The 16,293-nt window shown below is 39.0% G+C and overlaps 1 protein-coding gene across 1 annotated transcript in view; it reads left to right on the top strand.

The window, feature by feature from the left end:
• Positions 1 to 16,293, top strand: part of LOC104982306 (exocyst complex component 4-like) — a 245,211-nt gene that overhangs the window by 85,569 nt on the left and 143,349 nt on the right. The window contains exon 6 of the mRNA XM_010831657.1: positions 1,145 to 1,388. Within this exon, the coding sequence (XP_010829959.1) occupies positions 1,145 to 1,388 (244 nt within the window). The remainder of the gene's footprint in view (positions 1 to 1,144; positions 1,389 to 16,293) is intronic.

The following is a 16,293-nucleotide window of genomic DNA, read 5'->3' as shown; positions in this document are numbered from 1 at the left end:
AGCCTTTGACTGTGTGGATCACAATAAACTGGAAAATTCTGAAAGAGATGGGAATACCAGACCACCTGATTTGCCTCTTGAGAAATTTGTATGCAGGTCAGGAAACAACAGTTAGAACTGGACATGGAACAACAGACTGGTTCCAAATAGAAAAGGGAGTATGTCAAGGCTGTATATTGTCACCCTGCTTATTTAACTTATATGCAGAGTACATCATGAGAAACGCAGGACTGGAAGAAACACAAGCTAGAATCAAGATTGCTGGGAGAAATATCAATCACCTGAGATATGCAGATGACACCACCCTTATGGCAGAAAGTGAAGAGGAACTCAAAAGCCTCTTAATGAAGGTGAAAGTGGAGAGTGAAAAAGTTGGCTTAAAGCTCAACATTCAGAAAACGAAGATCATGGCATCCGGTCCCATCACTTCATGGGAAATAGATGGGGAAACAGTGGAAACAGTGTCAGACTTTATTTTTCTGGGCTCCAAAATCATTGCAGATGGTGACGGCAGCCATGAAATTAAAAGACGCTTACTCCTTGGAAGGAAAGTTATGACCAACCTAGATAGCATATTCAAAAGCAGAGACATTACTTTGCCAACAAAGGTTCATCTAGTCAAGGCTATGGTTTTTCCAGTGGTCATGTATCGATGTGAGAGTTGGACTGTGAAGAAGGCTGAGCGCCGAAGAATTGATGCTTTTGAACTGTGGTGTTGGAGAAGACTCTTGAGAGTCCCTTGGACTGCACGGGGATCCAATCAGTCCATTCTGAAGGAGATGAGCCCTGGGATTTCTTTGGAAGGAATGATGCTAAAGCTGAAACTCCAGTACTTTGGCCTACCTCTATTGCGAAGAGTTGAACTCATTGGAAAAGACTCTGATGCTGGGAGGGATTGGGGGCAAGAGGAGAAGGGGACGACAGAGGATGAGATGGCTGGATGGCATCACTGACTCGATGGACATGAGTCTGAGTGTACTCCGGGAGTTAGTGCTGGACAGGGAGGCCTGACGTGCTGCGCTTCATGGGGTTGCAAAGAGTCGGACGTGACTGAGCGACTGATCTGATCTGATCTGATCTGATCTGATGCAGTCTGTGGCTCCTGATTGATTTTTCTTTTCTTTCTTTCTTTTTTTTTTAACAGTGAAGGAAATAAGCCTCCAGGACATCAAGGAAGATTTGGAGTTGGATCCAGAGGAGAACAGCACCCTTTTTATGGGCATCCTCATCAAGGGGCTGGCCAAACTGAAGAAGATCCCAGAGACAGTGAAGGCAATCACAGAACGCTTGGAGCAGGAACTTAAGCAAATCGTGAAGAGGTCTACAACTCAGGTGGCTGACAGTGACTATCAGAGGGGAGAGAACCTCACGGCTGAGAACCAGCCAAGGTAGGTTTTTGCTAACTGTACTCACTATACCTTTTGAAGGGTAGGGAGTGGTAAGTATTATATGTATCTTTGTTGTTTAGTCACTAAGTCATGTTCTACTCTTTACTGATGTTATTTCTTTTTTTTTTTTTTTAAACTTTATTTTGTATTGGAGAGTATACCTAATTAACAAATAATATTGTAATCATTTCAGGTAAACAACAAAGGGACTCAGCCATACTTGTATTAATACATGTATCCACTCTCCCACAAGCCCCCTTCCATCTAGGCTGCCACATAGCATTGAGTAGAGTTCCCTGTGTGATACAGTGGGTCCTTGTTGGTTATCCATTTTAAATACAGCAGTGTGTGCATGTCTCCATCCCACATACCCTAACTGTCCCTTTCCCTATCCTTCCCCCTCTGGCAACCGTACGCTTGTTCTCAAAGTCTGTGAGTCTGTTTCTGTTTTATAAGTAAATTCGTTTGTATCATTTCTTTTTAGATTCCACATATAAGGGATGTCAAAAGATATTTCTCCATCTGACTGACTTCACTCAATATGACACTCTCTAGGTCTGTACACGTTGCTGCAAATAGCATTATTTCATTCTTAAGGATGAGTAATACTCCTTTGTATATATATACCAAGTTGATGTTGTTTCTTGAACTTTGGATGCTGTGGACCATACAAACTCAGATTGGTGAAAACAGCTTGAATGAGTGTAGCTCAGCTGGTTTTGGATGTAGTTGAGAAGTTGTCCATACTCAAAGCTAAGAAAATAGCAGTTATTGAATATTTCTTAAGCACTAAACTGTATTCAAGGCAATTTATGTATATTACCTTATTTAATTCTCATTACAACTTTCTGAGCTACTTACTTAGTACCCACATTTTACAGTTAACGAAACTGGGATCAGAGATAAAGTAATTAGCTCAAGGTCACAGAACAAGTGGCTAGTCTTAGAGTTGAGTGCAAGTCCTTGGTCTTTCCTCTGTCCCATGCTTTCTCCTTCAATGTGTGGTGATGTTATATTTGCCAGTAGGCATCAGTCCCAGGAATTCCTTTATGGACTTAAAACAACTAATAAGGTTTGGATTTCATAATTCTTCTTTCATGAGGGAAAACCAAATCATCCTCTGATTCTGACTCTCTTGACTGTCATACACTGGGCTTAAAGCTTAATACTCTGATGTTATCTGATGATGGGAGAAGATATTTCAAATTGAGGCTTTCCTAGAATATTCAAGATTCACTCTACATGGGTCTCTGTCCCTCCTTCCTGCTTCTCTATTCTATTCCTCAGCCTTCTATGTGCACCAGATATGGGCAAGGCAAGAATTTGCCATCAGAGGGGGAAAGGCCAATGGAAACCACGATTTTATCTGAGAACAGAGGGCAAAGTAGAACATTTCTTCTGAGTTGCTCAAATAACATGAGTTCCTGGGAGGTGCTGGACACTGTGTCCTAGGCAGTATCATAATCAGGCTAGCCTGTTGTGAAGGAGTTCTACTCTTTATACTTAGGAATTTAAAAACTTATTTAGAAAGAAGATAAGCAAATTTAAAGAGAAATAATAGCTTACTTTGTATGGAGTCCCTCAGATGTACTTTAAATTTTTGAAGAAATTGATACAATGGATTAAAGACAATCTCTTTAACAAGTGGTGCTGGGAAATCTGGTCAACCACTTGTAAAAGAATGAAACTAGAACACTTTCTAACACCATATACAAAAATAAACTCAAAATGGATTAAAGATCTCAACGTAAGACCAGAAACTATAAAACTCCTAGAGGAGAACGTAGGCAAAACACTCTCTGACATACATCACAGCAGGATCCTCTATGATCCACCTCCCAGAATATTGGAAATAAAAGTAAAAATAAACAAATGGGACCTAATTAAACTTAAAAGCTTCTGCACATCAAAGGAAACTATTAGCAAGGTGAAAAGACAGCCTTCAGAATGGGAGAAAATAATAGCAAATGAAGCAACCGACAAACAACTAATCTCAAAAATATACAAGCAACTCCTACAGCTCAACTCCAGAAAAATAAATGACCCAATCAAAAAATGGGCCAAAGATCTAAATAGACATTTCTCCAAAGAAGACATACAGATGGCTAACAAACATATGAAAAGATGCTCAACATCACTCATTATCAGAGAAATGCAAATCAAAACCACTATGAGGTACCATTTCACACCAGTCAGAATGGCTGCGATCCAAAAGTCTACAAATAATAAATGCTGGAGAGGGTGTGGAGAAAAGGGAACCCTCTTGCACTGTTGGTGGGAATGCAAACTAGTACAGCCACTATGGAGAACAGTGTGGAGATTCCTTAAAAAACTGGGAATAGAACTGCCTTATGATCCAGCAATCCCACTGCTGGGCATACACACTGAGGAAACCAGAAGGGAAAGAGACACGTGTACCCCAGTGTTCATCGCAGCACTGTTTACAATAGCCAGGACATGGAAGCAACCTAGATGTCCATCAGCAGATGAATGGATAAGAAAGCTGTGGTACATATACACAATGGAGTATTACTCAGCCATTAAAAAGAATACATTTGAATCAGTTCTAATGAGGTGGATGAAACTGGAGCCTATTATACAGAGTGAAGTAAGCCAGAAGGAAAAACACCAATACAGTATACTAACGCATATATATGGAATTTAGAAAGATGGTAACGATAACCCTGTATACGAGACAGCAAAAGAGACACTGATGTATAGAACAGTCTTATGGACTCTGTGGGAGAGGGAGAGGGTGGGGAGACTTGGGAGAATGGCATTGAAACATGTGAAACGTCATGTATGAAACGAGATGCCAGTCCAGGTTCAATGCACGATGCTGGATGCTTGGGGCTGGTGTACTGGGATGACCCAGAGGGATGGTGTGGGGAGGGAGGAGGGAGGAGGGTTCAGGATGGGGAACACATGTATACTAATTAAATAATTTTCTATTAAAGAAAAAAAAAAAAGAGAAGAAAAAAAAAAAGAAAAAGAAAAAAAGAAATTGATGTATTCTACTTACGTTTTTTATATTCTTTGGATTTTCTAAATAACACTGATTTTAATTACACATTCATTTCAGTTCAGTTGCTCAGTCATGTCCGATTCTTTGTGACCCCATGGACTGCAGCACGCTATGCTTTCTTGTCCTTCACCAACTCCCAGAGCTTGCTTAAACTCACGTCCATTGAGTCAGTGATGCCATCCAGCCACCTCATCCTCTGTCGTCCCCTTCTCCTCCTGCCCTCAGTCTTTCCCAGCATCAGGGTCTTTTCAAATGAGTCAGTTCTTCGCATCAGGTGCCCATAGTATTTGAGTTTCAGCTTCAGTGTCAGTCCTTCCAATAAATATTCAGGACTGAGTTCCTTTAGGATGGACTGGTTGGATCTCCTTGCAGTCCAAGGGACTCTTGAGAATCTTCTCCAACACCACGGTTCAAAAGCATCAATTCTTTGGTGCTCAGCTTTCTTTATAGTCCAATTCTCACATCCATACGTGACTACTAGAAAGACCATAGCTTTGACTAGATGGATCTTTGTTGGCAAAGTAATGTCTCTGCTTTTTAATATGCTGTCTTGGTCATAACTTTTCTTTCAAGGAGCAAGTGTCTTTTAATTTCATGGCTGCAGTCACCATCTACAGTGATTTTGGAGCACAAGAAAATAAAAGTCTGTCACCATATCCATTGTTTCTCCATCTATTTGCCATGAAGTGATGGGATCAGATGCCATGATCTTAGTTTTCTGAATGTTGAGTTTTAAGCTAACTTCTTCATTCTGCTCTTTCACTTTCATCAAGAGGCTCTTTAGTTCTTCGCTTTCTGTGAAAAGTGTGGTGTCATCTGCATATCTGAGGTTATTGATATTTCTCCCAGCAATCTTGATTCCAGCTTGTGCTTCATCCAGCCCAGCATTTCTCATGAGGTACTCTGCGTATAAGTTAAATAAGCAGGGTGATAATATACAGCCTTGACGTACTCCTTTCCCGATTTGGAATTTCAAAAATTAATTCTCTGGTAAGCTTCATTCTATAGTGCAGTTGGTAAAGAAAGCATTTTCTACCCCTCTTCTGCCATGCAGTATGTCAAAGCACATGTTTGGAAAAGCATGGATTTTGGAGTTGAGAAGACTTGACTTTGAATTTCTGTTCTGTAAATGCTGGGTCAGCCAAAAATTTCTTTCGTTTTTTCATAAGATGTTATGGGAAAATCCAAATGAACTTTTTGGCCAATCCAGTAATACCAGGCTTACAGGCTAGCTCTCGTTAGATGAGGTTATATGGTTAGAGTTTGTTAGAACAGTGCCAGTCAGCACCATTCCATGCATACGTTGTGTATGAATACATAAGTTTATTTGTTCTTGGTTCCTTTCTCAACTTCATGTTCATTGATCTCTCATACTGTGGTCCAGAGAAGCTGGGAATGGTTCCAGATTGAACTGTGCTTGTCTTTTTTCTTTGCCTGGATCCTGGATTTTCCTGAAGGCCTTTTGCCTCTTTACTAATGAACACTCCAGAATTCTGATTTGCTATTTACCCAGTTGCTGCAAGTCCCTGGATGAAAACACTGAACTTTCATGGGGAAACAGCACAACTATAATATATACTGGAAACAAAAGGAAAAGGGCATGGATCAATAACTTTTCTGCAGTTCTCATTACAGTCCCCTTAAAAGCAATGCATCTTTCCTAGGATTTTGATCTCTTCTGCTTCCCTTCCCTCAACCCCTTCCAAAATTCACAAGTGGAAATTACAGCAATAGAAGTGGAAATTTAGCATACTGCCCCAGGAAATAATAAATGTTTCTCTGTGAAGAATGAGTCAGCAGGAGGGTTTTTTCCCTTTAAGTTTCGTGTTTTGTCAGTATTTTAGAGGCTTTTGTAGGCAGGATATATTGGACACTGGCTTGCGAACAAGCTGTTTGTCTTGGTTTCATGCCTATAACATGATTTCCATTTTACAAAGTCTACAAACCTGAAATTTGGGGCCAAAACTCTTTATTATACAGTAACACAGAGAAAGCAAATATTTTGATTCAACCATTCTTTTTGAAAGTCAAAGACTAAATTCTTGGGTTGGTGTTCCAAATAACTGATAATTTAGAGCAAGTCTGTAGTGGCTATGTGCCAACTAATGCTATAAAACTCCAAGAATTAATTACCTGGGAAACTTCATTCCAAAGTGATGGCACTGTTGTTTCTAGAGGTCTAGAATTTTAGAAAGGATGTTGGCAGATGGTTCTTGAAGCTTGCATGGTACTTTGTGTTAAACTGTACTGGGAGGTGTCAGTGATACTATTTTAGAGAGAAGCAAAGTCTCAACAGTTTGCATTATTACTATTCTCTTTTACCCGTCAAGGAATCTTATGCTAAAGGGACAAGAGTCTGTTTTCCGTAAAGGAAGATGGAGCAGAGACAAAAGAACCATGAATCCTTCCACAAAATTCCTCTCTCCATTAGTTCCCACTCCCGATGAGATAACTTGTTCCGGTCATTAGCATATAAATGCTACTCTGAGGCTAGGTGCCAGAATATAACTTTCCCTAGAAGTTTCATTGTTCAGCATCATCATCTTAAATATATTCTGGTTGTGATGCACTGCAGGCCTGTTTTCATTTGTCTTTATGTAAAGCGAATTAATGTTGTGTGCTATTTCTCTAGAAAAGTAGTGGGAACCAGACTAGTAAAGCGAATTAATGTTGTGTGCTATTTCTCTAGGTAGTGGGACTTTCACTTCCTGCAGAGCCATAATACTTTCACAGCTAATTTTCAAAAATCACCAGGTCCCTCACTTTTATTTTATTCTTGACCCCCAATCTATCTATTGTCTATTTATGCTGCTAAGTCGCTTCAGTTGTGTCCGACTCTGTGTGACCCTATAGATGGCAGCCCACCAGGCTCCCCCATCCCTGGGATTCTCCAGGCAAGAATACTGGAGTCGGTTGCCATTTCCTTCTCCAATGCATGAAAGTGAAAAGTGAAAGTGAAGTCGCTCAGTCGTGTCCGACTCTTAGCGACCCCATGGACTGCAGCCCACCAGGCTCCTCCGTCCATGGGATTTTCCACGCAAGAGTACTGGAGTGGGGTGCCATTGCCTTCTCCGATTGTCTATTTATAGGAGAAATATTTTGTCTTTTGATCCATTTTGTAGTGTCTTAAAACCTCTGTTTACTATGAAAGGAAAATATTCAACTACTGTTGTCACCAACTTGATAGACATTAGGAGAACATGTGCTTTAAAATCTCCCAGAACTACCTGCTACCCATAATTTCCTCAGAAAGCCAGGTGGTGTCTTCAGTCTCAGATGGTTGGTGTGGCCTGCAGCCTGTGCAGCTCAGAATCAGTTTCTTCAAATCCCACTGCCTAGTTATTGGTTCTTTTCCAAAATCTAGCTCATGAACATTTCCTGTCATTTTTGTTTCAAAAAAGCTGGAGGAGGTTCTTTATTATTTAGCAAATAAGTCCCTGGTGGTGCAGTGGTAAAGAACCTGCCTGCCAATGCAGAAGACACAGGTTTTACCCCTGGGTCAGAAAGGTTCCCTGGAGAAAGTAATGACAGCCCACTCCAGTATACTTGCGTGGGAAATCCCATGGACAGAGGAGCCTGGTGGGCTACAGTCTATGGGGTCACAAAGACTTGGACACAACTTAGCAGCTAAACAACAGCAAGAAAAGCATGAGGAATGCAGGGAAGAAACAAAATCTTCTCACAGCTGTTGTAGCTTGTCAAGAATATGGAAGAGAGAAGAACTGGGAAAAGAGAAGGATTGGCCTGTGTGAAACAACCACTCAACTCATTTGAAAATGATCCTATTTAAAAATGAAAGCAGAATGGGGAGGTGCTGAAGGATCATTCCACCTTGGTAAAACTGCTGGTCTGGCAGGTGGATGCCATGACTGCCAGGGAGACCTTTTCCCCCTTTTGGAAGATCATTCTGCCCTGTACCTTCATCTCTGTTATGAATGAGGGAAGATTAAGTGTCCGATATAAAAAGAGAGCACTGCATATTCTGTGCTCACTGTGGTATTGAGGAAAGATTCATGGAAAAATGGGAGCGAAATATGCTTTAATGCTAAAATATTTGTGTTTGGATAGTGAAGTTATGGGTCCCCCTCTCCCAGTTTTGCAGCTGTTAAGTTAATGTGAAAAATAAATTCATTATTTAAGAATTAATTTACAGTGTTACACAGGTTATTTAAATCAAAATAAAGCATTACAGTACTTCTGTGGGGGTCCAGTGGCTAAGACTCTGTGGTCCCAAAGCAGGAGGCCTGGGTTTGATCCCTGGCCAGGAACTAGATCCCACATGCCCACAGCTAAGACCTAGCACAGCAAAATAAATAAATAAAAATAAAAAAGAAAGAAAGAGATCATTACAAATGGAAATTCTGATTGGAAGTATTAGTGTGGAAAAATACCTGTTTGCAGACCAACTGGATCATGTTCATTAAGTTGCTTTTTGTGATGTGTGTGTGTATGTGTGATTTTCTTGACTATTCCTGGAATGGAAGCTTCGAAAGCAGAATGCTTTTGCCTTGTTCACCACCATATCTCTAGAATGTAGGCATAGTGTCCACCAGACCCATAATAAATATTTTTTGAATGAAAGAATGAATTCTACTTATATTGAATATCTGTCATGGACCAGGAACTGTCTTAAAATATCAAACAAATATGAATGATCCCCATCCTTATGGAGTTTAAAAGTCTAAAGGGGAAGAAGAGCATTAGAGAATTCTTAGATAACTGTATTATTACAAATTGTGTTTAAGTACCATGGAGGAAGAGCAAATGTGCCCTAAGAGCATATAACCATGGGGATGCAATCTGGTCTGGGTAGGTGGGCGTTAGGGTGTATGGTATGAATGTTTTAAATAAGTAAGGCGGCTTTTACCTTTTTATGCCATCTCCATTTGTTTGATAGCACCTGCTTCTAGTTACTACTAGTTATTCTAGCTGTGCAGTTACCTTGACATTGACGTATAAGATGTGAGAAGGAGAGCATCCAATTCTTGATGTACCGTTTTCAGTTTTTTCTGCTGGCTGATGAGAGTTTTATGGTTGATTAGATTTTGATCATTATTGCCAAGTGTACTTTTCGTGGCGATAATACCAAGTTTTCAGGTCATCAATAATGTTTGAGAGGTCCTGTATTCCCTAGTAAACAGATTGTACTATAAACATTTTTATCTTTGTCAATCTGATCAGCGAAAAATTGTATTTTCAAGATGGTTTCGATTTGTATTTTTTAGAGAAAATTTGAGATTAAACTTCCTATTTGTGTAATAAATTTTTTTGTTATGATATTTGTGTTATATCTGGATATATTACTTCAAAATAATCTGGATTGAAGGTGATTGTAGTGATAGCTAAAATAAGATTAGTGTTAAATGATAATTGTTGAATCAGGGTGATAGGTGCAGGATGGTTCATTATCCTTTCCTAAAAGTAGACTTATTTAAATGTTGAAATTTTCAGTAATACAGTGGTCAAATAGTGTTTTATTTCCTTTTCAGTGAACACCCATTTTTCCATTATGTTTGTCTTATTGATTTGAAGGAACTCTTTATATATCAAGAAAATTAGTTCTTTGAAATTTATATTGTAATTTCCCACCAGCTGCATTCTCTTTTGACTTTATGATGTCTGATCATGTATACATTGTTTTTATTTTTATGAGGTTGTATTTATTAATATTTTATTTTTAAAGGGTCTGGATTTTGTGTCAGAACTTAGTTCTTCTTCACTCATAGATTATAAATAAAATTTTCCAAACTTTTTTCTAGTACAATCTTAGTATTTATGATTTTGAGAGATTTGGTATCTGAAGGAGTGGCCCATGCTACTTTTAAACATCTTTAGCATGTATTACATTGTATTGTAATCAACTGTATACCCTTTTCATTTCTGCCTCCTAAGTATCTGTCATGTAATGGATTGTCCGTGTGAGATGATGCTGGCTAAATAATTGTAACATATACTTATCTGCTTTATAGTCATGTTTTTCTTCATAGTTGGTATTTGCCTCATTTCCTAAAACTTTTTTTCCCTCTTGATTTCTCAGTCTACACAGGATATAGATTTGTGGAGATACACTGAATTATTGTCCTAAAAGTTGGAAAAATGTACTTCCAAATATTTTAAAAATTCAGAGTCCAGAACTTGAAGGCATACTGTTTTAATAGGCCAGTCTTACAAAGTGGTTTTATCTCTGAGATATCTAAAGGCTCCAGTCCCAAGGTTAGTTTTATGGTACAAGTACAGTGCTCATGGAAAGAGAAACGAAATATTTCTCACGATTTCTTTATATCTGTGGCTAGAGTCAGGCATGTATTTTTCAAATAAGAGCATTTCCTTTCATCTCTTCTTTCTCTATTAGTTACTCTTCTAAATATCTGAAATATAGGATTTGGTGAAATTGGCCATCTTATTTTACAGGAAAATCGTTTAAGAGCAGCTTTCAAGCAAGGTCAAGCGTTTGTCCTGGTGGCTTCTTGTAGCCATTCCCAGGCGCTGTATGTAGCACTTGGACATGCTTGACATCAGGGCGGGCTTCGATGTAATTTGGATGAGTGGTTAATTCAAATGCAAGCAAGCGGGAAGCGAGTACATTTAACTTCATTGATTATGATTCCATTTGATTAAATCTCTACTTCTGATTACACTTATCAGTGAGAATATGCTCTAAATACACCCAAACTATTGAACACTGAAAGGTGTGACTAAGATGACCAGAGACATACAGAAAAATATCCCACTATTCCTCAACTGGAATGTAATCACCTGCAGCCTAACTGAAATATTTTTAGGACAAATGAAAGGAACTGCTTCTTTACCTCTGGGACTTATTACACTGTTTGTTAACTGAAACATCCAGCTTATTACCATGAAAGGTAGTACTGGTCCCAAATCTGCATGCTTTCTTGTAAGACTTAAGTTCATTGATGAGATCTTCTTGACATATCAGGTGAATTAATAACATTACCCATGTTATGGGTATGTTTATAGCTCTTTGGTAAACGTGCAGTTGGACAGCTGTCTTTCTGATTTTATGTTGTCCTTTGGAGAAAGGGTGCTTGGCTGAATGGGCCAGAGGTCTTACTCAGTGTTGAACATTTCTTAAATCTTTGTTTTGCATTTGTCAGGGTAAAAGCAAAACATTTGCTTTTGATTTCTCTTGTTTTGCATACTATAGGAAGTTCAATTAGAGATTGGGCCAGTTTAAGGAAACAATGAATAAAATGTACATTTCAGATTATGCTAATACTACTTAGGTGTCAGCTTTCATGCTGCATCAAGGCCACTTCTCTATTTGGCGGATGGTAGGAGCTGCCTTAGATCTTGTCATTCTCTTCATGCTTGTTGGTGTCATAATATAGACATACTCCACACTTAAACTGGCGCTGACTCTTTCTTGTAGCAAAAACACACAAAAACAGACTTGGGTCAAATGAAATTCTTCCCTTGGTGATGTTTAGGAGTGAGGTCACATATGATTAAAGTACCTTCGTGTGTATCTTAGGCTTTATTTCGTGTTTTCTGGGCTCCTCCAGCTCCTGGTCCATGTTCTCATTATGTTCTCTAATCAGACTGAGGTGTAAGTTTGTAAGACGAGGGTTCACTTTGTGTTTGAAGCCTGACTTAGGGCTGGGCACATACCAAATGCCCAGGAAGTTTAATGAATGAATAGGTAAGAAAAATGCAAAAAAGATACTTTTAAAATAAGAGTAAGCAATTTTTCTATTAAAAAAAATTCTCAGCAGTACACACAGTGGGGTCTAAGGATCAGCAATACCGCTGTCACTTGAGATTTAGAAATGCAGATTCTCCCCATGGTGGAGAAGTGATTAAATTGGAATACCTCAGTGCAGGGCCCACAGGAGCCTCTACTTTAGACGATTGTACGTGTGCTAAAATTTGAGAACGCTCTTTATAACATCAGAGACATCATGGAGTTCTGCAGTTTTGTAACATTTATGCTTTGCAGAGCAGCCTGCCATCTGGCGCCTCACCTGAGTGAGGCTCACTGTTGGCCTCATCACAGGCAGGGGCATTATTATTAATCTCAGATTTGCCCAAGCAAATGTGAGAGCTGCAATGACTTGACAGTTCACAAAGCTGGTTGGTGGTGGTGGATTTCAGAGGAGAAGTTGCCTCTTATCTGCCATGGAAGTTTGCTTTCTGGCTTTCATAAGGATGGTGGTCCTAGCTTGTTTCCTGGGCCTGATTTTGTCCTTCCTCAGAAGAATGGTATTCATGGCCACACATCCCTTCTCTGACCCATGCTCCCTGCAATGATCAGTGGCAGCCCTCTCAGCAACAGCCGGACTCCTTAAGAAGTGTGATCAGCGGCCACAGAGTAAATGAGTTTTAATTGACTTGAGATGCAGACTGATAACTTAGGTACCTAGACAGTTCCCCTAGAAACCTTGTACATTGTTGTACTAAAGACTAATATACAACTAAGTGATAAGAATAGACACTTAAAATCATAACTTCTCTTGTATTTAAGTGGATTTGTGGATAATTTTTCCAATGTTCTGTTACGACAGTATATTATTTTTCAAATGGATGAAGGGCTTTTCTTCTCCTAGCTTTGTTGAGATGTAATTGACAGATAGCATTGTGTGGGTTTAAGGTGTACAACATACTGATTTAACTCACTTAAATATTTCACAATGGTCACCACCATTGGCTAACATGTGCATCACCTCACATAATTACCATTTCTTTTTTGGTGGTGATAACATTTAAGATCGACTCCCTTAGCAACTTTCAAGTATATAATACAGTATTAACTGTAACACTATGCTTTACCTTAGCTCCTCAGATCTTATTCATCTTATAACTCAAAGTTTATACTCCTTGACCACTATCTCCCCTTTAACCTCCTTGGTCTATTCCTTTGACTTTGGCTTTTATAGTTTCCACATATGAGTGAACACATACAGTGTTTGTCTTTCTCTGTCTGACTTATTTTACTTAGCCTAACACTGGGGTCGCACAGAGTCGGACACGACTGAAGCGACTTAGCAGCAGCAGCAGCAATACCCTCAAGGTCCACTTCATATTGTCACAAATGACGGGATGTTCTTTCTCATGGCTGAATAATATTCCACTGTATTTCATCTGTTCACTGATTGATGGGCACTTAGGCTGTTTCCGCATCTGGTCTGTTGTGAATAATGCTGCATGAACATGGGAGTGCAGATATTTCTTTGATAGTCTGTTTTCATTTCTTTGGGATATATATGCAGAAGTTGGATTGCTGGGTTATATGGCAGTTCTACTTTTAATTTTTTGAGGAACCTCCATATTGTTTTTCACAGTGGTGCATCAGTTTACCTTTCCACCCAACAGTGCACAAGGGTTCCCTTTAATCCACATTTTCCCCCACACTTGTCATCTCTTTTTAAAATTATATTTTTAGAGTGTAATGGCTTTACAGTGTTAATTTCTACTGTACTGTATCCATATGTCCCCCTCCCCCTGAACCTCGTTCCTCCCACCATCCTGTCTCTTGTCTTTTTGATGATAGCCCTTCTGTCAGGTGTGAGGTGATCTCCTTGTAGGTTTGATTTGCATTTCCCTGGTGGTTAGTGATGTAGAGCACCATTTTGTGTACCTTTTGGCCATTTGTATGTCTTCTTTGGAAATACGTCTTCTTCAGTTTCTCTGCCCATTAATCGGATTGTGTTTTGTGTTATTGAATTGTGTGTTCTTTATATATTGGATATTAACCCTTTATCAGATATATGGTTTGCAAATATTTTCTCCCACTCATAAGTTGCTTTTCATTCTGTTCATGGCTCCCTTTGTTGGGCAAAACCTTTTACTTTTATGTTCTACTTGTTTATTTTGCTTTTGGTGTGAAATCCAAAGAGTCATTGCTGAGACTAATGTTGAGGCTATTATCCCTGTGTTTTCATGTAAGTTACATGGTTTCAGTTCTAGGTTCAAGTCTGTGGTTCATTTTGAGTTGATTTTTGTGTGTGTTGGTGTTGAGAGAGTGGTTCAGTTTCATTCTCTTGCACGTGACTGTTAGTTTTCTCATCCCCTTTTGTTGAGGAGACTGTCCTGGCAAAGGCTTAAAGAATGGTACTAACACTTTAATTCAGAGAAAGAAGGCCTGGGTTTATTTTCTAGTTTCAGTCACTAATTTGCCACACATTAGAAGTTCATTCGAGGTCATCTAAGAATTCAGAGACTGATCATGAGAGGCTGACTTGACAAGTAGGGAAATGACACAGAAAGGAAATTACTAGAGCCAGGACCCAGTTCTTTTCATTTTCAGGGTGTTCCATTCTATATTGCTAATAGTTTTTTCCCTATTCTTTTCATAGCACAGATGGGAATTAGTCAGCACTCCTTAAATAGTAACTTCTTCTTATGTGAAGATTGTTGTTAAGTGGTGAAACTAATTTTCATCCCTTAGAAGTAGATATTAGATAACCTTGAAGATTAAATGGCATCTATGTCCTGTTTGAAATGAAAAATACTAGTTCAGCCAAGCTTATTATGAAAATGTGTATGTGATATCTCACAGGAATGTAAATCTAAGACCGCTTTGATATGACATAATTGATGATCAGTTTCTTATAATTTTTCATAGAAAACCTAAGCTCAGAGGTTAGTAGTTTCTTGTCTTTTAGAACATGGAGGTAGGGAAATAAGTATTCTGTGGTTTTTGCCTTTGTCTGTCCATGGGAAATGCAGAACCTGATATTAAGGTCTCAGCAGATAAGTAGCAGAACAAAACTGATTTTCTACCTTGTGTGTGTGTCTTTGCTTCGTGACCAAGTAAGGCAGCTTCTTGGCTCCTAAAATGGGTTTTCCAGCCAAATGACTAATTCAGGGTTCCTTGGATGTTAAATTTAGATTCAGATAGTCAAATCTCACCTTAAATATTGAACATTTTTCGCAGTTTGAGGATATAGCTTTATACCATAGACATTTCTTGCCATATGCAACTGTGACTATTTTTTGACATTTTCTTCTTAATCCTCTGCCTGTTTTCATAGTGGCATTCCAACATGAGATGCATAGGGACAGCTCTGGGTAGGAAGTTAGTAGGATACCTAAGAGAACAGGTTGTTAACATTTTGCTTGCCTCTGTAAGCAGGCTATTTTCAAAACCTGCCAGGTAATTGGAAGGATGTTTAAAGAACAAATACTTGCTTCACCTGACTCTTCCCTGTTTTTTTTTTTTTTTTTTTTTTAAACACAAGATATATTTTATTACATTATTTTTCAAGTTAGCTGTGGATGCATATATCTTTCATCTTGTAACTACATTTCTTTTGGTTCTCGCGTTCAGGTTGATAAGGCTGTCTTTTGAGAAGAGAATTTCATGTGAAATGTTTTTTGTTGTGGGGTGCTGAAGCCAGGAGATTGTAATATCTAATACGTATTTCCTCATCACTTGTTATCTGCAATCGGGTCTCCATCTCTCTCATCTGCTAGAGCTCATTTTTTCATTCATTGATTCAACAAATATTTATTGCCTGTCATACGCTTACTCTTATGACAAATACTGGAATACAGTGATAAATCAGGCAGTTCTTAACCTCATTGAGTTTACAGTTTAGAGAAGAGGAGGTGAAGACTAAGGGAAAGACAACTCCTCTAAGGGCTGTTTCAGCAATCCAGGGAAGAGAAAATAAAGCCTGTATGAGCAGAGCAACAGTGGCAATAGGCTGAAGCCCATTCTAGAGACAGTAAAGAGGTAGAAATAAAAGAAGTTGGTAATTATTTGGCTTTGAGGAAGAGAGGGAGGGAAGGATGATTTGCTGGGATCAAGTGACTCCCATTCACTGACTTAGGTAAGTGGAAAAGCAGGTTTGGGGAGGAGAATGATGAGTTTTATTTAAGAGATGTTGGGTTTGAGGTCGACAGCTCAGGAGAGCC

Source organism: Bison bison, unplaced genomic scaffold, assembly GCF_000754665.1.
Source record: "Bison bison bison isolate TAMUID 2011002044 unplaced genomic scaffold, Bison_UMD1.0 scf7180017864530, whole genome shotgun sequence".
NCBI lineage: Eukaryota > Metazoa > Chordata > Mammalia > Artiodactyla > Bovidae > Bison > Bison bison.
Note: the sequence above shows the minus strand (reverse complement) of the source record. Positions and strands in the feature narration are given on the sequence as shown.